Raw genomic sequence first — 18683 nt, 5'->3', positions numbered from 1 at the left:
TGTGTTGTCCCGACCAACATCCTAGCTGTACTCCCGAAGCTACTGATAAAAAATTAGCGGACGATGCGGCAGAGCCGGCGACTTTCGGCGAATGAATGAGACTTGGTTTTTGCGACTGTAGCAGTCGGCTTTTCCGAGATTTGAAGTGGGTCACTGTCGCTGTTTGAATTGATGTCGACACCTACTTTGCGATCTCTTTTTTTAATCGTCGGTTATTTCTTGATGTCTGCCTGGTCATGGGAGATTAAGAGAGTACTGGTACTGTACATATATCGGATAGTCTAATGAGAAGCATAATACAAGAGGTTTGGACGTGTGTCGTTGATGAACTCGCTCCCAAACTCGCTCCCATGATTAGCGCATTGCTATCAGTCGGCCAAACAAAGAACCATACCCAATTTCATTCATTCATTCATGAGAGAGAGAGAGAGAGAGAGAGAATGCAGTTCAATCTTGTGATGCATGATTGATGGAGCTATCAACTGTGTAAAGAGGAGTAAATTGCTTTCTCAGACTTAGCATTGCAGGAGGCAATGGATTCATCCTCCACAATTGCCAACTTAAAACAATGCTATTGCTGTAAATTTGTCCTCCTGAAAAGTTTGCAAGCAACATTCTTTAAACTCCACCATGATTACATTTTCCATGTCGACTATAAATGCAAAGGCTCTTAGATTACAGTTATTTCACCAGCCACATATGCATCATTCGAAGATCCCTCTAACATGGACTATCTCTTAAGGAAATTAAATCTGCTGGCCAAGCATCTCACTGTTAATGGAGAATCACAGAAGTCTGAAAACTACAGAGTCTTGGCATTTTGATTGTCGATAATTTACAGGTTTTTCAGGCAGTTGTTTCAACTGTTTCTGCCAATGACAAAGAGGACAAAAAGAGAACTGGCGATTTTTTACACTTGAAAATGCAGGGCGGGCTAGGAGCTAGGCCAATTAGCCAGATGAATTGAATACAGAATATTCAGCCTTACATCCCAAAGCCAGTGAGTCCATGAGGGCTTACCTGGGGTACAGCGACATCCCGGATCTTCAGCTTAGCTTCACTCCAAATAAGAGGTGCGCTTGTTGAGTCAATGCCCATTGCTCGTTTCTTTCCTCCAGCTGGAGATTCTTCAAGAGCTAAAATTCTGGGACTCTCGTGCGAGGTCAAGCAGCTTTCAGTAGAGCAATCGCCCCTCTGGGAATGGAGGTTTGGTGGCACTTCGTCCTCCGTGCCATGTACTGCAGTCACCTCATGCGAGTAAAAGCCAAGTGGATCAATGGACAGGTTTCTTGGCATCTTAACCCCATATGCCTGGCATTTTTGGTTTTCAGTATCAATGATTGCGCTACCGATGAATTGGTCGGCAAGCATCTTGCAAGCCCTCTCAAGCATTGCCATGTATCTTCTCTCTGCATCCTGGCGTATTTGCAAGTGCTTCTCAGCCTACACAATATACCCAGGATCAGACAACTGAATAATAGATCTAGATCTCCTGTCAAGCCCCAGAATATATTATGTTGTTCTTGGCAAGCAATCAATGAGTAATTCGGAATGTGGAATGTGTGCTAACATTCTGAAGATGACCAGAAAAATAAGAATAATATAGCCAATGGTCCAAAACTTCTATGAGGAACTCCAGTTCCAGAGAGATCACAGACTTCTCCTTAGAATAGCCCAAAAGGAAAGAAACTACAGTATGTATATACATAAGGGAAATCAATCACCTCAACTTGAAGATGTAATTTGCTCTGCATTTCCATTTGTGCTCTTAATGCCTCTTTGACTTCATAATTTCTGCCAAAGCCGGATATCCTCAAAAATTAAAATTTCACGACGCAAGCACATGCAAGAAGAACCATAGGGAGAAGGAAGATCGGACAAACTCGGCCTTACTCATTCAGATCAGATGATGGTAAGCTTGGGGTAGAATTACCGCTACCAGGGTTTTCTAAAAGGTAAGAACCTGACAACCCTACAACATAATGGCGAAAGCAAAATGTGTAAGATAAAAAATCTGCGAGTGGATAGAATCTACATATTCTAAAATAGAGGATAATATTTGACTTTTCTTCATCAGCCCATTATATTTCTGTCAAGGGTAAATTAAATAATGAAAAGCAGTGTAATACCATCTTTGGGTGCATCGGCCCCATCTTTCCCTGATTGCTTGCCTAGTCTGTATTTCTGAATGAAAAAGAAACACCATAATTAGTCGTTGATCGCCAGATCACCGTCGTCAATAAGGCATTCTAGTGATATAACATGCTATAACCTGGAGGTGACTCTTCAAATGGAACAGAGTCAACCCTTTCACGTTCATTGTCCGCATAATGGCCTTTGGGGTAGCTTCTGCAAATTGGATCCACGCCTTCATAAAATTAATGAGACAGTAATGGAGAACTCCCAACTTATGGGATACACCGAATTTAGGTGACTCAAGAAACATGCAGGTAAGCACCAAAACAAAGTAAACACAACCTAAATTGAAACCAATTAAGAAGAGACAGGAGACTTTAGCCGTAGTCCTAGTCCTCAATTATTTTCACGATATATTTAAACTGTTCATCAGGCTTGAATGCCTAGATGGAGAAACAGGGTAGGCCAAACCCAAAGCAGAACACATTGAGTCTAAATCTTTCCATGCAACATGCAGCCCATAAGATCTGGCTTCACCCAAGTCAATGTTAAACATGACTATGTCAAATAACTATCAAAGTCAAGAGACAGCAAAGCTAAAGCTAGGACAATCTGTTTCGCCATCTGTTTCTCTCCTATAATTGCTATCGAGTGCTGCAAGAACACAAGAGAGCCTACAGAAAGATCCTGCAGCATTAGATGCAAATGATGACGCAAGATCAGAACTCCAAGACTTTGAGAAGGATTTTATATGCGCTTCGTCAGACCATGCATCTAAGTGAGACTCCACAATAGCAGCCTCAACTCTTTTTGGACCAAAACAAAAGCACCGGAGAATTATAAAGAAAAGGTCAAAAGCTCACTTTCATTTGTTGATATACAAAGTGGTGACAAACAAATGGCGAGTAATGTTTGGATCGTTTCTACGAGAGGTTTAGAAAGATATGGAGAACCTAGATCCTTCAGTAGACTCACGATTATATAAAGAGGAACGACGTAAAAGATTCATGTAGCCAACTCCACTTAGTGAAATAAGGCTCAATTATTGTTGTTTTTGTAGGTGGATTTTCTTTGAAATATTTCAATTTACTTAAGGATGGAGTTACAGTTCATTACAAATAAGATGGCTTAAGATGATTTATGTAGCTGACCTAATGGGAAAAGGCTCGGTTGTTGTTATTGTTACAGGTGTGGACCAACTTCTTAGTTATACTGCTCTATAGAGCCTGGATGATTTACTAGGCGGAAGACCAAGAGTAAATAAAGAATCTTCATATAATTTTTTCTGTTTACAAGTAAGTTGCACATTACATTCAAAGCTGGTTCTTCCAGGGAAACCATATATTTATCCTGAAAGGATATTTGTGTAACCTAGTCAGCTGCTGGAATTTGACGAATCTCAGAAAACCAAAAGGAGAAACTCATGATTTTTACCAAGGAATCATGAAATGATCCCCCATTCCTATCAGCCACAACCATTAAATACAATAAACACAACCATGTATAGAATAAGAAAAAAACCAGACACTTGGATGAAGGATCTATTCCAAAACCTCTTAACTGGTAGCAACTTAGCAATGTTAGTATCAAGCATTGCTAGATGCTACTCTCACTATTTGTCTTATCCTGTTTGGCTATCTGATTGCACATGTAAAAAAGCCCCTACAGCTCAATTATCCTCTTTTTTCTTCAGAAACTCCCTCCACATGGGAAAGTTTTGCAGATTCACAACAATACCAAAAACATTCAGAACATAAGTTGCATTCAGAGCAATAAATGAGCACTCTAGGTTTTAGTTTTCCAAAAGTTGAGAGCCAAGTGTTTTTTTAATTATTTTCAACAATGAGGGACGTAAATGAACATCCAGAGAGAAACAATGGTGTCTTCAGTTTCATTTAAAATAAATATGCTACAAATTTCAATTAATGTACCAAGCACAATTGCGAAAGCCGAGCATTACAAAAGAAAAAGTAAATTCTCAGGAAATTTTAAATGAATACTAAAATTGGAGAACTACTCAAGCAGTCAACAGAAAGCCAGATATTTTCTGCCACGTCTCCATTTTTTTTTTTGGGGTCAGAACCATGTCACCGTTGATCTCTCTCAGTTACAAATCAGATAAAGAGAGTGCCAATATCATGAAGCTACCACTGTAATAATGCAAGTAGCGTATCTTCTCACAATACACAAGCGCGTCCACGAATGCGAGGAAGTCATCACTCAAGTCCATGCAAAGCTAACACGCAATAAAACATGCAAGCCTCTTACACGAGTTGGCTGGGGATCTAAAAAGGGAATCCTGTTGATTTCTAAGTCTCTTCCTGCATCAGGAAGAGGGTAAGGCCTCGGCGTCTGGCCATTAATTACCAATTATACGTCATCCACTTAAAAAATGAGTGGATTAGACGCACCGATTCGCAAATTGACCCTTCAAAATTTCATTGAACAGGAAAATGACCTGGAGGCTTCCTGTCAGTCACTAAAAGTACCAGATTTCATGCCGAAGTGACTTGGAAATACTTGTGATTACTATCTTTTCTGGGATGTACACCCAAAACATTCTTTTGGCGAAAAGAAACAGCCAACCCATTCCGGAACCTCCAACGGGGAAAGACTACATCTATTTCTTCTATTCAACAAACAGCTTAAGATTTTCTAAGTTAGATTGACTTTCAGTTCTTACCAAAACAAGATTCCAAGACCAGCTACTTTGCAGCATAAGTCCCTACAACTCCTCTTTGCTCTACAACCTCAGCCTGTCAACCCTATAGAACACTCCAGTATCAGGCAAGCACTAGCCTAAGTTGAGCGCCTGGAGAGAACTACTCACATCTCTCAGTTGAATGCTTTCTCAACAGTTCCGCGACCGGCATTATAAGCGCCCAGTAAATTTCCTCCCACATAAGCAATTTCCAGACTTTTACAAATCCTCCTAAATTCCTCGTTTTCTTGTAGGGGGACCCGCAGTAGTTCTCGCAGCTCGGGAAACTCTGCCGATCCATATAAAAGCCACCTCATTTCAGCCCGAAACAAAATCGCTCAGCGGAACCCAAAATTCCCCGCGTCAAATCCGACCCTAAGAAGCACCAAAGACAGCATGCATTTCCTTACCAAACTTCACACTGCGCGAGCCCCAACAGCAGCCTAAATTGAGGATCCCATGAGAACGACTAAACCAACAAAACACTCTCCGTCTCAGCCGAGCTACCAAAGCCAAACCAAACCTTTCCAGCGGAATAAAACCGAAAAGAAATCACGCACAGGTAATCCCTACCAAACCAGCACCAAACCCGACACGCCTCGCGGCACACGAACTGCGCAGCAAAAGAGAGAAAGCACATCCGAGAAATGCAGGAGGAGGAGGAGGGCTCACTGCTGGCTCCGCCGAGCTGGGTGACGGCGTCGACGAACCGCTCGTGGAGATCGGTGGTCCAGCGGAGGCGGGGCTTGGGATCGGAGGTCAGCACGAGGCACGGATCCCCGCGGTGGCCGGGATTTCCTCCGCCTCCGCCTCCTCCGCCGCCGACGACGCCGACGCCGACGAAGTCGTCGGGGCCGAGGAGCCCCTCGTGCGACTGGATCAGCCTCGGGAACATCAGGCTCCAAAACCCTAGCAAGCGAACCGACCGGGGACCGGGACCGGGACCGGGACCGGGACCGGACCGCCGCCGCCGGAGGCTCGGGGGAGGAGCTCGAGCCGCCGCCGGCGAATCGGCGGACCTTCGAAGGAGGAGGAAGAGGAGGTGGGGAGCTCGGAAGAGGAGTGGGCAGTAACTACTAAGTGAAAATGGAGCGAATGATGACGAGCTGCTTTTTTTCGGTTCGCAGCGGCGTCAAGAAAAAGCGCCTCCTTTTTGCCCCCATTTTGCGTTTTACGCACCGTGCGTAAAAAAAACAAAACACACAAAAAGCAAGAGAGAGAAAGCGAGATCGATAGAGAGAGAGAGAGAGAGAGCGAGGGTGTGTGTCCGTACGGAAACGGAAATGGTTGGTCGCGGCGCTCACTCTTTTTTTTTATTTTTTATGTTTTGTTTTTTCCCTTACGAGGTTTTCGTCGCTTTCTGCGCTTGCGCAGCAGGGTCGACAGGACGACCGATTCCCCCCCCCCCCCCTCGTTTCACACGTCCCCGATATTAGGGGGTTATCGATTCTCGGTCCCATCGGTCCCATCCCCCGTTAGAATCGGAACCGGATAGAGAGGATCGGTTCTCAAGATTGAGAATCGGGGGAACAGGACCGATTGATCCTGGGACCGAGAACCGGTCACTTTTCTTTTTCCCCACTACTTGATACCCTATGTTTTTGAAACTGGAATTGTATTTCCCTTACCGACTATATAAGATCACGAAAATAAATGTGCAGTTCGAGCCAATGCGACGGTGAATTTGTATTCCCTACGCCGACTACACATAGTCGCAATATGTAGTCGATCCGGTAACTCCTTGGAACTGGGAACCGGACAGCCCGAACACCGGTTCCACTTTTGGGAATAGGGACCGGACCGACACTCCTGGGAGCCGGACTTGATACCATATGTTTCGAAACTGGAATTGTATTCCCCGTACCGACTATACAAGATCACAAAAATAAACGTGCAATTCGAGTCAATGCGACGATGAATTTGTGTTTCCTACGCCGACTACACATAATCATAATATGTAGTCGATCCGGTAACTCCTTGGAACTAGGAACCAGAACGCCCGAACACCGATTCCACTTTTAGGAACCGGGGACCGGACCGACACTCCCGGGAGCCAGACTTAACCGGCCGGTTCGGTCCGGAGGTTCCCGATTCGGGCGGTCCGTTTTGTACACCCTTATCGGGTATCCCTGGACTTTGTCGCGATGCGTAACTCGGTCCTTGAAATTTTGCCTCGGCATGCAACTTGGTCCCCGAGCTTTTAATCTGTTTTCTGTGGTCCCTAAATTTTCGACGAATATTCAATCTAGTCTATGAATTATTATATACGTGGATTCAATTTAGTCCCCAGATTATTTAGTCCATGGGCTAAATTGAATGTGCACAAAAAATTCAGGGACCACATTGAATAAATTAAAAGATTAGGGACCGTATTGCACATCGAATCAAAATTCGTGGACTATTTATGTCATTTTTCCCATGTGTGTTATATGCAATAATGGCTAAGCAACTATTTCTCAACATTTCTATAACCTCTCGAGACATCGTTCCTCTAGTCTTTTAACATTTATGTGGTACAATACTTGGCACATGCACTGTAACATCCACGTTTCGGACCCCAGATCAACCAAGGGAAATGGACAGGGAATTGGTACGTGGACTGACCCAAGGGTCGGCCATGGATCAAGCTGTTTGGTCGGAACGGGCAACCAAGGGATGGACAATGAGTCGGCTTCCCAATCAAGCAAGTTGATTAGAGTGATCGACCACGGATCGACTATTCGACCATAAGGGTCGGCAGTGGGACGATCGAGTACCGAGTCGATCAATGGGCGGTCATGGATCGATGCCACGTGGACATGTGTCAGTCGCGGGTGATTCCACTCGGCCATGCATCGATCGCCATGGACCGACTCCAAGCGGCCGTGCGTTGGTCGAGAATTGATTCCACGCGACTACATGACAACCGAGGGTCGATCATGGATCGTTGATACTCAAATATAGACCGGTTGTGAATCGGCCATGGATTATTGCGGAAAATCGGGAAAGGCTATGGAGGAGTCATGGATCAGGCCCCGTACCAGGTCATGGACCAGCCATGCGCCGATTAGGATTGGCCATGTGCCCGGCCTCGTGCCGGCCGTGGACCAGTTTTGCACCCGTGCCGCACAGGCCCCGCGCCCGTGCAGGCCAGGCCGTGTGCCCGGCTCAGCGCTCGTGCAGGCCAGGCCATGCACCCAGTGCAGCGCCTGTCCAGCTCGGCTTTGTGCCCGGTCAGACTTGGCCGAATAGGCCTTGTACCTGGTCATTTCAGATTTTGGTTTGGTCGTGTTTGGGTGCTATTTAGCCCTGAACCTCGGTTCCAAATAAGAGGGTCGATCGTGTATGGCACATAAAATCCCTGATGGTTCTAATTTGCTTAGTAAGTTAAGCATTAGTGAAATTTAGTGCTCAAAGAAAAATGAACCATTGGAGTTAGTGAGAGCCACCAATTATTGGGAGTTCTTGAGAAAGAAGCACAAGGATCACATGCCCAAAAGACTTCATGGGCAAGAGGACGAATTGGATTGACAAGTTAATGGAATTATTGACAACTTCTTTTGTAAGTTGCCCAATAATAGAACTTTGATAACTTTCTTTGTAAGTTGCTCACTTTTTTATTTTTTTTTCTTACGAGAATTCGTCGCTTTCTGCGCTTGCGTGTGGTCGCGAGGACAACCGATTCTCCCTTCATTTCACACGCCCTTGTTCTTCTTGATTGCTATGTTCGGATATTAGGGGTGTTGGTTCCTGGTTCCACCTTGGAACTGGACGAGACCGGGAGAATTTGGGAACCAGAGATCGGACCAATTGATTTTAGGACCGAGAACCGGTCACTTTTCTTTTTTCCCACTACTTGATACCGTATGTTTTGAAACTAAAATCGTATTTCCCATGCCGGCTACACATAATCGCAAAAAATAAGCGTGCAATTCGAGTCAATGCGACGATAAATTGTGTTCCCTATGCCGACTACACATAATCATAATATGTAGTCGGTTCGGTAACCCCTTGGAACTGAGAACCGGACTGTCCGAACAGCGATTCTACTTTTAGGAACTGGGGACCGGACCGGCACTCCCGGGAGCCGGACTTAACCGGTCGATCCGGTTCGGAGGTTCCCAATTCGGGCGGTCCGTTTTGCACACCCTTATCGGATATCCCTGGACTTTGTCCCGGCGCGTACCTCGGTCCCTGAAATTCTGCCCCGGCGTGCAACTTGGCCCCCCGAGCTTTTAATTTGTTTTTTGTGGTCCCTAAATTTTCGACGAATATTCAATATAGTCTATGAATTATTATATATGTGGATTTAATTTAGTCCCTGGATTATTTAGTCTACGGGCTAAATTGAACGTGCACCAAAAGTTCAGGGATCACATTGAATAAATTAAAAGATTATGGACCGCATTGCACATTGAATCAAACTTCGTGGACTATTTGTGTCGTTTTTCCTATGTGTGTTATATGCAATAATGGCTAAGCAACTATTTCTCGACGTTTCTATAACCTCTTGAGACATCGTTCCTCTAGTCTTTTAACATTTATGTGGTACGATACTTGGCACATGCACGGCGAAATAGATGTATGTACTATGGTAAATTGGTCATCCAAAAAAAAACCATAGAATGCTCCCTAGCTGTTTTTTCGATGGAAAAGCCTCGACCTCGATCATCGATTTGCTCATCACTGAGTTTGATATTCCGGCTGAACTAAACTAAGTCCAACTAGGCTCGAAGCACAAATTGTGCAAGTATGGATATGAAGTTTTTGTTCCTATACTTTCACGCATTTTCTAATTACATCCGTATAATTTAAATTAGTTTAATCGAGTTCTACTTTTACAAATTTTTTAATCAAGTCCATCTCCATATTGAATCCGATCAAATCCAACTGACGTGACTATCTTACAATTCCAAGATATGAAGAAATAAAATTTAACCGAACACAAAAACTGGTCAAGTCTAACTGATGTGACGGTTCTGCAACTCTAGAATATGACGTGAATAAAATTTAACCAACGTGAACGTCTGCATATAGACCATTGTATTTAGCTAACGTGAACAATATCGGACCATGGCGTGGGTAAAATTTAGCCTGTATGAACACCCAAGTGGACGCTTACGTCGGAAAACAAATTTTCCATGTCACACTCCTCAAGGGTCGCATGAGCTGGATTTCGCCGAATTTGGTGCCCGTGGACCCTGCCACTTGATCAGAACGTTCGTAAAAGCATCAGGAACTAATCAGAAAAAATTTAAAAGTACGAGGAGTGGATTAAAAAAGGCATGGAAATTACACAGATAAAAGTGAGAATTTATCTATTTGTGGATTCTCGACACGATTGTCGCTTTCTCTTGTGGTGGGGCAGTTGGAGCTGAACCCACTTGGAGATCAATTAGGACTAAATTATTGGAAGTTGTTGCTTTTAACATTAATTTGTAAGTGCGCCGACCAAGTATGACCAAGCATGCACTTTTAAATAGACCATAGTTTAGGTTGCTCTTCAACGGGGAATTTTTTTATAGCTCAAAACATCATCCATTTTGTATCATTTGAGAACCACAAGTCAGTAAAACTCGTGAAATTTACTTAATTAGTAGGTAAAAGATGCACATACTTGCCTTCGATCGGGTAAGACTCCACCCACATGATGGGAACAGGTTTCCCGAGCTACTATGAACGTAGCGTCGATTGCGTTCGGACAACTCTTGACTACCCGGCTACCGGGGCGAATGGGGTTCGAGGGATGTCCATCTTTTAGAAGCCATTCAAATGCTGAGCTGGTAGCTCTTAGCTGGTCTCCCTTTCCGTATCCTGCTTCAGCCAACCTGCTCCAGAGGAAAATCACTCTCTTTTGCTCATCTTAAGGGGGTGAAAGATCAACGGCAATCCAGCCTTCCGGAGAAGCGTGGCAGAATTTGGAACGCGGTTGTGGTGAGTAAAGATTGGGTCAGAAAAATCGACTGGTTCGAAGTGGGCCGATTGACCTGCACATTACCCCCGGAAGGACTATACTTTGCGTACACAGAGACCTTTCAGTCTCCGGAATATCCAAAGCCAACACGGAGGAACCGAATCCGAGACTGTTGAAAAAAACGTCTCACACTTGGATGCATTGATAACGCGCATGCGATTCTGTATGAGCTATACCAGCACAGATCGGGTCTGTTTCGTGAAACCCGTTTCAAGCATTTGGGGCATAAGCTTCTCCTGCAGCAATGTATAGACTCTCTCCATCTCTGGATGTGATCTGTCCCCAGCAAAGAAAACGTGACTCTTCCCATTTACTTCTATTTGGCTGAAGCCCGGCACTTTCCTCACATTCTGTTCCTTCATTTTCTTCCTCACTTGTGCGAATTCGCTCCACTTGCCACTGGCAGCAAACACATTAGCCCATAGCACGTAAGGCCCCGCGGCAGCAGGCTCTAGCTCTATTAGCTTCTCCCCTAGGACATTTGCTAGACTATCGTCTCCATGAAACCTGCAAGCGCCTAGAAGTGCGCCCAAGACAGCACCATCTTGTTCCCGCTGAGGCATTTTGCAGAAAACCTCCAAGGCCTCTTCTACTTGTCCTGCCCGACCTAGCATATCCACAAGGCAACAGTAATGCTCTGCTTGTGGTTCTAAAGCATACGCGGCAACCATCGAGTTAAAAAGCATTCGACCTTTCTTGACCATGCCAGCATGAGTACAAGCCGATAAAACCCCTACAAATGTGATCTTGTCTGGCGTGGTTCCTGCCCTTAGCATGCGTGCAAACACATGCAATGCATGGTGACCATATCCATGATTTGCGTAAGATAATATCATCGCGGTCCACGAGACAACATCCTTAGACTCGAGATTCTCGAAGACTAGCCTAGCAGAGAAAAGATCCCCATTTCTTGAATACATGGTAATAAGGGCATTAGCAAGTGGCGTATCTTGCTCAAACCCAAGAGGTATAACTAGTGCATGAGCTTGCATGACTTCTAACGTGCCTTCGCACGAGGTTAAGGCACTAGTGATCGTCGTCTCATTTAGCCTAAATCCAGATCGCTGCATGTGAATGAGAAGGTGTAAGGCTTCACCTTCTGGGCCATGTCTCGCGTAACCATCAATCATGGCATTCCAGGTGACTACGTTCCTTTGCGGCATTGAGCCGAAAATTTCATTAGCTTCAAGCATAAGCCCTTCATTAACGTATGCCGTGACCATAGCATTCCATGACGCAATATCTTTATTCGGCATTTTCTCGAAATATCCCCTTGCGTGTTTAGTCATTCCATTCCGTGCTAGACCAGTAACCATAGTAGTCCAAGAAACTTCATTTCTTTGAGGCATCATATTAAACATTCGAATGGCTTCAATTACCCTATTGCCATACATCAAACCTTGAATCATGACATTCCAAGAATATGTATTCTTCTGCGGCATTATCTTAAAGAGTTGCTCTGCATCATCTAATCGACCATTCTCAATGTAAGACTTGATCATCACTGTCCAAGCAACAACGTTCTTCTCAGGCATCAGATCGAAAGTTTTACGAGCTTGATCAATCAAACCATTGCAGGCATAACCTTGAACAACAGTAGTCCAAGAGACCACATTCTTGTCCGGCATTTGTTCGAAAAGCGCAAGACCCTTGTTGACCTGCCCTCCCCTAAAGTACCCAGAAATCAAGCTAGTCCACGAGTACACATTCCACTCCGTCATTTCATCGAACACCTTCTGGGCATCACCTATACGGCCAGCCTTCGCATACCCATCTATCATCGCCGAATCGACTCCCACATTTCTCCCGGGCATTTCCCAGAAGAGCCGTTCAGCCTTGGGAAGATCATTGCTCTTGAGGTATGCCTTGATCATGGACGAATAAGAGAAAGCATCCCGTCGAGGCATATCGTCGAACACCTTCCTCGCCTTCTTGACCTCGCCCCCACTGCCCAGGATCTTGATCATCACGTTGCAGTCACGGATGTCGGGATCTTGGGTCGATGCCGGAAGTGAGCTCAGAGCTCTGGGAATCCGAATCCGATTCGTGTACCTTCTGAGGAACCGTTTCGCCGGGGAAGAAGGCAAAGGCGAAGGGCCCGGGTTCGCGCGTGCGCAATGATTCGCGGCGAGCAGCTCGAGGAAACTCCGGCGGCGAACGGGGCAGGCTCTGACGGAATGCATGGCGATGACGGCGTTCCATGCACGCTCGAATCGTCGGCTTCGATCGCGAAATGGTGTCGATTCTCCGCGGCGAGGATGCTCTGGCCAGAGCGTGTGGCTTGTTGCAGAGCGAGTTCAATTTTAAACTGACCTCCCGGCTTTCCTGACGGATTATATATGGATATGTCCATGTGAGCCATTAGGACCATTCTGTAAATAAATAAATGATTTATTTATTTTTTTAATTGTGATTAACGAGATGATTAATGTTATTTTTATGTATACATAAATGAATCAAGGGTTAATAAGACGAAAAAACCCCAAATTGGTACACCGGTGACAAATTTATCCCAAACTAATTTTTTGACCACAAAAAAACCTCCAAACTGGTACCTTTGTGACAAATATACCCTCCGTTTGTTTATTTTAAATTGGATTAATACCACAAAAAACCACAAACGGTATACCTATGACAAACGGATGGTACACCTGTCAATTGCCACGTGTCATCCAACTCAGTAATTGGACAGTAAAATTTCACGAAAACTAATAAAGGGTGAATTTATTATAGGTGCACCGGTATGAGATTTTTGGTGGTCAAAAAATTAGATTAGGATAAATTTGTTATAGGTGTACCGATTTGGGTTTTTCGGGGTATTAACTCATGAATCAAATAGATTATTCAAGTTTAATATAAAATTAAATTATGAATGGAATTTTGGGAGGCAAATATAGAACCTTCAAAAATAGGAGCTCTCTTTTCTTTGTAACAGAGGAAAAGAAGCACCTCATACGGTGTAGCTTGAGAACACGGGACGAAGAGATCTGCACTTTTTTACATAAACATGCAGAGTCTAATGCTGCCTGATATGGACATCTAAAGAGAGAGGTGCCTCCTTGATAATGTCTTCCTCCAACAGTAATTACAAGTCGAAAGTTTCAGACGATGATCACGAAAGTTACAGAAGAAAATCCTCGAAAATCCGCCGTAAAGAACCCCAATCCAATCCGGGTTAATCCTATATCACAACCTTCTTGTCCCAAATTGATCCTCAAAACATAGCTGGGGGACGCAGGGATCTCGACTCAACACGATTAATTGATTACGTTTTCCCTACCTCTTGAGATCAACTGGAGACTTGGACAGCATCAGCAATCAACCACGAGTCTCCATTCGCTCTGAATTTCGGGAGTTGCCAACATCGAATTCCCTCATGCGACTAAGCGAGCCTCATCGGACTCAGGTATTATAATGTCGAGCCTCATCATCGGTTTGTATATCTCGGGTATCTGTGCACCTGCCTGCATGCAGAGTTCTACGACGGCGGGAGCCTTACCGTAATATGACTTGAGCGCGCTTGTCAGAGGAGGTCCCTTCGGGTCCCGCGCGTGCCACACATAGTTTGGAGGGAAAACTTCGTCCAATGTGGCATCCTGCCAGCCATGCTTACCATCCCTCCATTGGTGCTTGAATTCCCCACAGAGCTTTGCATTGTGGCCCCAAGGCCCCACATGAACCTCGGAGCAGTATCCACAAGCCTTGACTGTATATTTCTTCATCAATCTCTGGACACCAGATCGGACGGTCTGGTATGCATCCATCGTCTCTTGTGCTATCCTAGGTACCTCCGACAACAAAGGAGGTGGGAATCGCTCGCAAGCCCCATGAGTATCGAAATCGACAAGTGCAGACAAATCCGCCGAACACCATGGCCTAGGCTCTTCTACATATTCACCTCGATCAAAAACTTTCTTTCCAATCATTCTGATCGGTTTGGTTCTTCGACGCGATGGGTATTCGGGTATTTCCACGCCAGCTTGGATGCATAGCTCTACAACAGCTGGAATTCTATCATAATCAAAACGAGTCTCATGCTTGACGCGCCTTCCAAAAGGATCATAGAGGTGATATGACTCGACAGGGAGTAGAACATCATTGATGGAGCCCCGCACCCATGAGTGGGAGCTATTACGCTTTGCATTAGCTGAACCTAGGCAGTCCTGAATTTTATGGCCAGTCTCAGCCACATGAACTTCCGGGCATTTACTGTCGAAACACATAGGAAATTAGTTTCACTAGAGAGAAGACCTACTTGATGGAGTCCCTCAGCAAATGCAACATTCATCCGGAAGACCATCTACTCCATAATAATTACAGGCTAAGGAAAAAAAGAATTTACCTGCAACCATATACAGGAATAACATGCAAGAGCTGTGCAACGCCTTTGATCAGAACTTTCCAGGCATCCAGGACATCATAAGCCGCTGGAATCAGACCAGGTACTAGCAAGCCATTTTTCGGAGGTTCAAGGGGCTTCTCTATACCCATTTGAGCAAGCTTTTTGTTCATTCTCGATTCCCGCAGAATCTTTTTCAGAGGGACTGGATAGGGTTTCTTCTTTTTCTTAGGCAATATTGGTGGAAGATCGACGTTTTGGGGAAACGCTTTTTTCTTGACTGATGAATCTTGTCTAGGCCTCTGACTGGCACATAGGCATGTTCTCTTGATTTGCCGACCGAAAACTTTGCTTTGCTCATTTTCCAACTGCAGATCAAGTTGAAACTTAGATATGATGATGAGAAGTCAGCCTCCATCAGATTAATCAAGGGAGTCGCTGTCGAAACTCATGAACAGGGTAAAACATCCTTAATAGTATTACTGAAGAATTAAACTGCTCATTCATCTAGGAAGATTTAAGAAAAAAATCTCTTTGGTAGGCCTGATGTCAGGTAATCCAGTTATGCATCTTCACATTATTTTTTTCATTTTGTCTTTCACACTAACAGAGACTAAATTGGCCTTTCAAATTCTAAGGGAGACCTGGGAGTCTGGCGTACATCTTTGCAACACTCAGCATAAACAGGAAATCATCAGAAACAGTCTCATATTAACTTAACTTATAAAGTCCATATGAACTTAATGCAAGATATCCTTCTGTAACAGATGATGCAGATTGCAGGGTCCCTAACACTTGAAAAACTATCTCACGTTAATTAGCTTCTAAAGTCTAAAACATCCTTTGTCATAAAACTTGGGCATAAAAGTGTATCTTTCCATACGCGACACTAAACTTAAGCAGCCCATATTCTGGCGGTCATAATACTTCAAATGCCAAATGCTTAAACGGCATACGATTGACATGTAACAGCAGCTTTCAATCATAGCAAACAAGCACATTGCAATTTACCTAGACACATTCAGCAGATTCAAAACTTCTATCCCTTGTAGAGATATTGTCCAAACATGGGGAATAGATAGTACCAGTCCGAGCAAACAACTAAGCAATTGGAAATGGAATTTTCGGTAGCTAAGTACATAGAGGATATACTATTGGCAAAATAAACACAACATGGAAGAATGGCAGAGAAAGAATGTAAACCTTCAACCCAAGAGTATATGACCTTAAAACTGACAAATTAAGCCACTTATGCTCCATCAGACTCGGGCAGGAACCTACATAAGAAAACCATTTGCTCTCTGTTATTGTATAAAATTAAAAATGAATACAATGTCAAAAGGAATGGCTCTACAGTTTTGGTCGGGCGAGCTCAATCACAATTCTTGGCTTGTAAATCCTACTACACAATTTCAGAGATAAGCATCTGTCATGCCTGCTTTGCTGAAGGAATGAAGTCCAAAGAAAAAATGCTTCTGCATGGGAGCATAAAGTAGCTATGCCACAGCTTTCAACTGCAGATTGGAAGACATCTTTTTCCACTCTGTATCTAACTTCATTGGAAAGAGAGGTTCCCAATTGCATTTAGAAAAAGAATAGAAACAAAAGTAGCTTGTGATCAATAAGCCGATCACCAGATGTGGTTGAAAATAACACAGTTGTTTTCATGCATTCACAATTCATACTTTCGCTTTCTCAAGAAGCTAACCAAAACAACCATTAAATATCGCTCCCCCTACAATTACAGTGGAGTGGACCAAAAAAGCAAGGACGGTTATTTTCAGCAACCGTGTTATGTCAGTGCAGTATTTGCATCAAACAGATAGTATGCACACACTTTTCACAATTTGAACGACCGACAAGATGACAACAAGTGAAGTAGCAGCACCGTTTATGCAAACTAGTGGCAGTTCATTCATAAAAGGGAAAACAAAACCCAACAACACATAATTACGCAACAATGAGCCGCAAAATAAAAAGTCACACCATAAACAATCTTTTGCTATTGCAGTAAAAAGGATTAGGGTCATTTGAGGTCCTCCCAAATTCCACGGCAATAGACAAAGACGTGTCCAACAGAATGAATGCACGAAAACATAAGAAAATAAAACAAGAGCGCTCTACTTTTCTATTGATGAAAAATGAACTCTAAATTTGCAACTCACCACCCTGAGATAGAGTCCATAAAGTCGACGATGTTGAGGGCCACTGCTGGAGCATTTATATCCAAAAACTTTAGTATCTCCAATTCTTGTAATGCTGAAGAACAAAACTCGAGCTCTAAGTATAGCTGAAAAGCAAAATCAAACACTCTTCAAGCACAAAACATACAATATGTACAAACCCATTTAGCAAGACATGGGTGATGATCAGAATGAACGTACTAGTGAGAATAGAGGGGGAAAACAGAAGATGCCCATCAGGCTTTGACCCCAATGGAATGAAATTAACAAGAGAACCGTAAAGCGTAACATGAACTACCGGTCCAAAGGAAGAACCTTTTCCCACAAGATAACTCACGACCATCATTCCAAACAATTGCACAGGGAAAGGAAAGAAACAGTGAAGAAAGAAGGAGATGGAAATTGAGAACAAGGTCCGAGGTACCTACTGCTCGATGTCGTGCGTATTGGTCGGTCACTCAGAGCGGAGCTGAAGCAGACGAGATGAACATATCGTTTGTTTCGTGTGGGTGGGAATGGGAGAGCGAACTGAAGATGGTGAGTATCCAGGGCTGCAATATGACACTCCCTGTCTGCGTTCTTGAGGCCCGTCTTTGATGGCCATTGTTCAAAGTTTCACGAAGAGCGAGAACAGCCCTTGTTTTGTTTCCCAAGCTCAGGCCCAAGGAACGCCGTGCATGATCCAAAGTAAAAGTGTGCTCGGGAAGGAGGTAGATAGCTTGTGTCTCTCGCTTTTTGGGCGGGTAGGTTACAGACACCGGAAGTGATCTTGAAACCCACCCTGTTTTCCGGTCCGGTTTCAAAATCTACCCAAGGACCTATTTTTTTCATTTTATTTTTTACAGCAAAATAATATGAGTAATGAAACGGTTTAAAATAAAAGATGAACGGGGATGGGCGAGCAAAGGCAAGTCAGGAACGAGCGAGGAAGAGGGTGAGTTGCAACTGAAGTGTTTGAGTGAGGTTAGAGAGAATAAAGAAAATCAACGAGATAAAAGAAAAGATGCCAAGAGAAAAATTTAGGGTATTTAGGCTTTATGAAACCGATTCAAAATTTAGTTCTATTTTGAGTGGTTCTTCACTCGGAAAAGAAACCCGATAGGTTTTGACGAAAACCTAGAACTAGACTGTTTTTCAGGGAGGTCCGTTTTGGTGCCTAGGTAGAACAAGTCCAATTGCACAGCCCTACCGGCATGCCCATATTTTCATGAGTTGTATTCCTACTCTGCAAACTCGTGTGCAGTTTATACTTTCATGGCAACCGATATCGCTCCGACAAGAGGCATGTGGACAAGATGAGCAAAAAGTTTTCAACTGAATTGAATCACGATCTTATTTTATTGCACTTGAACTTGAGTTGAAGATTCAGAA

General features: G+C 43.9%; 3 protein-coding genes across 7 annotated transcripts; all 3 read right to left on the bottom strand.

Annotated features, from left to right (window-relative positions):
• Positions 1 to 768: 768 nt before the first annotated feature.
• LOC115686414 (protein PHR1-LIKE 2-like) lies at positions 769 to 5913 on the bottom strand. 2 transcript variants are annotated; one of them, XM_056307505.1, is made up of 6 exons: positions 5510 to 5913; positions 2273 to 2349; positions 2130 to 2184; positions 1894 to 1972; positions 1725 to 1812; positions 769 to 1443 (listed from the first exon to the last, which is right to left on the bottom strand). In XM_056307505.1, the coding sequence occupies exons 1-6, from the start codon at positions 5730 to 5732 to the stop codon at positions 985 to 987; spliced, it is 981 nt and encodes a 326-aa protein (XP_056163480.1). In that variant the 5' UTR covers positions 5733 to 5913; the 3' UTR covers positions 769 to 984. The 2 variants fall into 2 exon arrangements, with proteins under 2 accessions (XP_056163480.1, XP_030467556.2); XM_030611696.2 differs by having other exon boundaries at positions 1725 to 1794; positions 5510 to 5900.
• Positions 5914 to 10385: 4472 nt separating this feature from the next.
• Positions 10386 to 13137, bottom strand: LOC115686347 (pentatricopeptide repeat-containing protein At4g02750-like). The gene has a single exon (XM_030611604.2). The coding sequence runs from the start codon at positions 12971 to 12973 to the stop codon at positions 10961 to 10963; it is 2013 nt and encodes a 670-aa protein (XP_030467464.2). The 5' UTR covers positions 12974 to 13137; the 3' UTR covers positions 10386 to 10960.
• Positions 13138 to 13686: 549 nt separating this feature from the next.
• On the bottom strand, positions 13687 to 17804 carry LOC115686423 (APO protein 1, chloroplastic). Of its 4 annotated transcripts, none has more exons than XM_030611707.2 (5): positions 17741 to 17804; positions 17295 to 17388; positions 16333 to 16406; positions 15133 to 15497; positions 13687 to 14999 (listed from the first exon to the last, which is right to left on the bottom strand). In XM_030611707.2, the coding sequence occupies exons 2-5, from the start codon at positions 17347 to 17349 to the stop codon at positions 14165 to 14167; spliced, it is 1329 nt and encodes a 442-aa protein (XP_030467567.1). In that variant the 5' UTR covers positions 17350 to 17388; positions 17741 to 17804; the 3' UTR covers positions 13687 to 14164. The 4 variants fall into 4 exon arrangements, with proteins under 4 accessions (XP_030467567.1, XP_030467569.1, XP_056163496.1 ...); XM_030611709.2 differs by having other exon boundaries at positions 17737 to 17770; XM_056307521.1 differs by having other exon boundaries at positions 17295 to 17419; positions 17741 to 17767.
• Between the last annotated feature and the right edge of the window lie 879 nt (positions 17805 to 18683).

Source organism: Syzygium oleosum, unplaced genomic scaffold (genome assembly GCF_021117445.2).
Source record: "Syzygium oleosum isolate NSW1041296 unplaced genomic scaffold, Sole_v2.1 Sole_v2.54, whole genome shotgun sequence".
Classification (NCBI taxonomy): domain Eukaryota; kingdom Viridiplantae; phylum Streptophyta; class Magnoliopsida; order Myrtales; family Myrtaceae; genus Syzygium; species Syzygium oleosum.
The sequence above is the reverse complement of the archived record's forward strand: the minus strand, read 5'-3'. Positions and strand labels throughout refer to the sequence as shown.

Bases quoted from the DNA above. Each gene is read 5' to 3' on its own strand.
- LOC115686423 (XM_030611707.2), bottom strand. From the start codon at position 17,349: ATGCTCCAGCAGTGGCCCTCAACATCGTCGACTTTATGGACTCTATCT. The intron at 16,407-17,294 runs GTGAGTTGCAAA...TTTCTTATGTAG, and splicing joins ATGGACTCTATCTCAGGGTG to GTTCCTGCCCGAGTCTGATG. The intron at 15,000-15,132 runs GTAAATTCTTTT...GTGTTTCGACAG, and splicing joins ATTCCTGTATATGGTTGCAG to TAAATGCCCGGAAGTTCATG.
- LOC115686414 (XM_056307505.1), bottom strand. From the start codon at position 5,732: ATGTTCCCGAGGCTGATCCAGTCGCACGAGGGGCTCCTCGGCCCCGAC. The intron at 2,350-5,509 runs GTGAGCCCTCCT...TCCAATTTGCAG, and splicing joins CCAGCTCGGCGGAGCCAGCA to AAGCTACCCCAAAGGCCATT. The intron at 1,973-2,129 runs GTATTACACTGC...ATTATGTTGTAG, and splicing joins GGCCGATGCACCCAAAGATG to GGTTGTCAGGTTCTTACCTT.
- LOC115686347 (XM_030611604.2), bottom strand. From the start codon at position 12,973: ATGCATTCCGTCAGAGCCTGCCCCGTTCGCCGCCGGAGTTTCCTCGAG.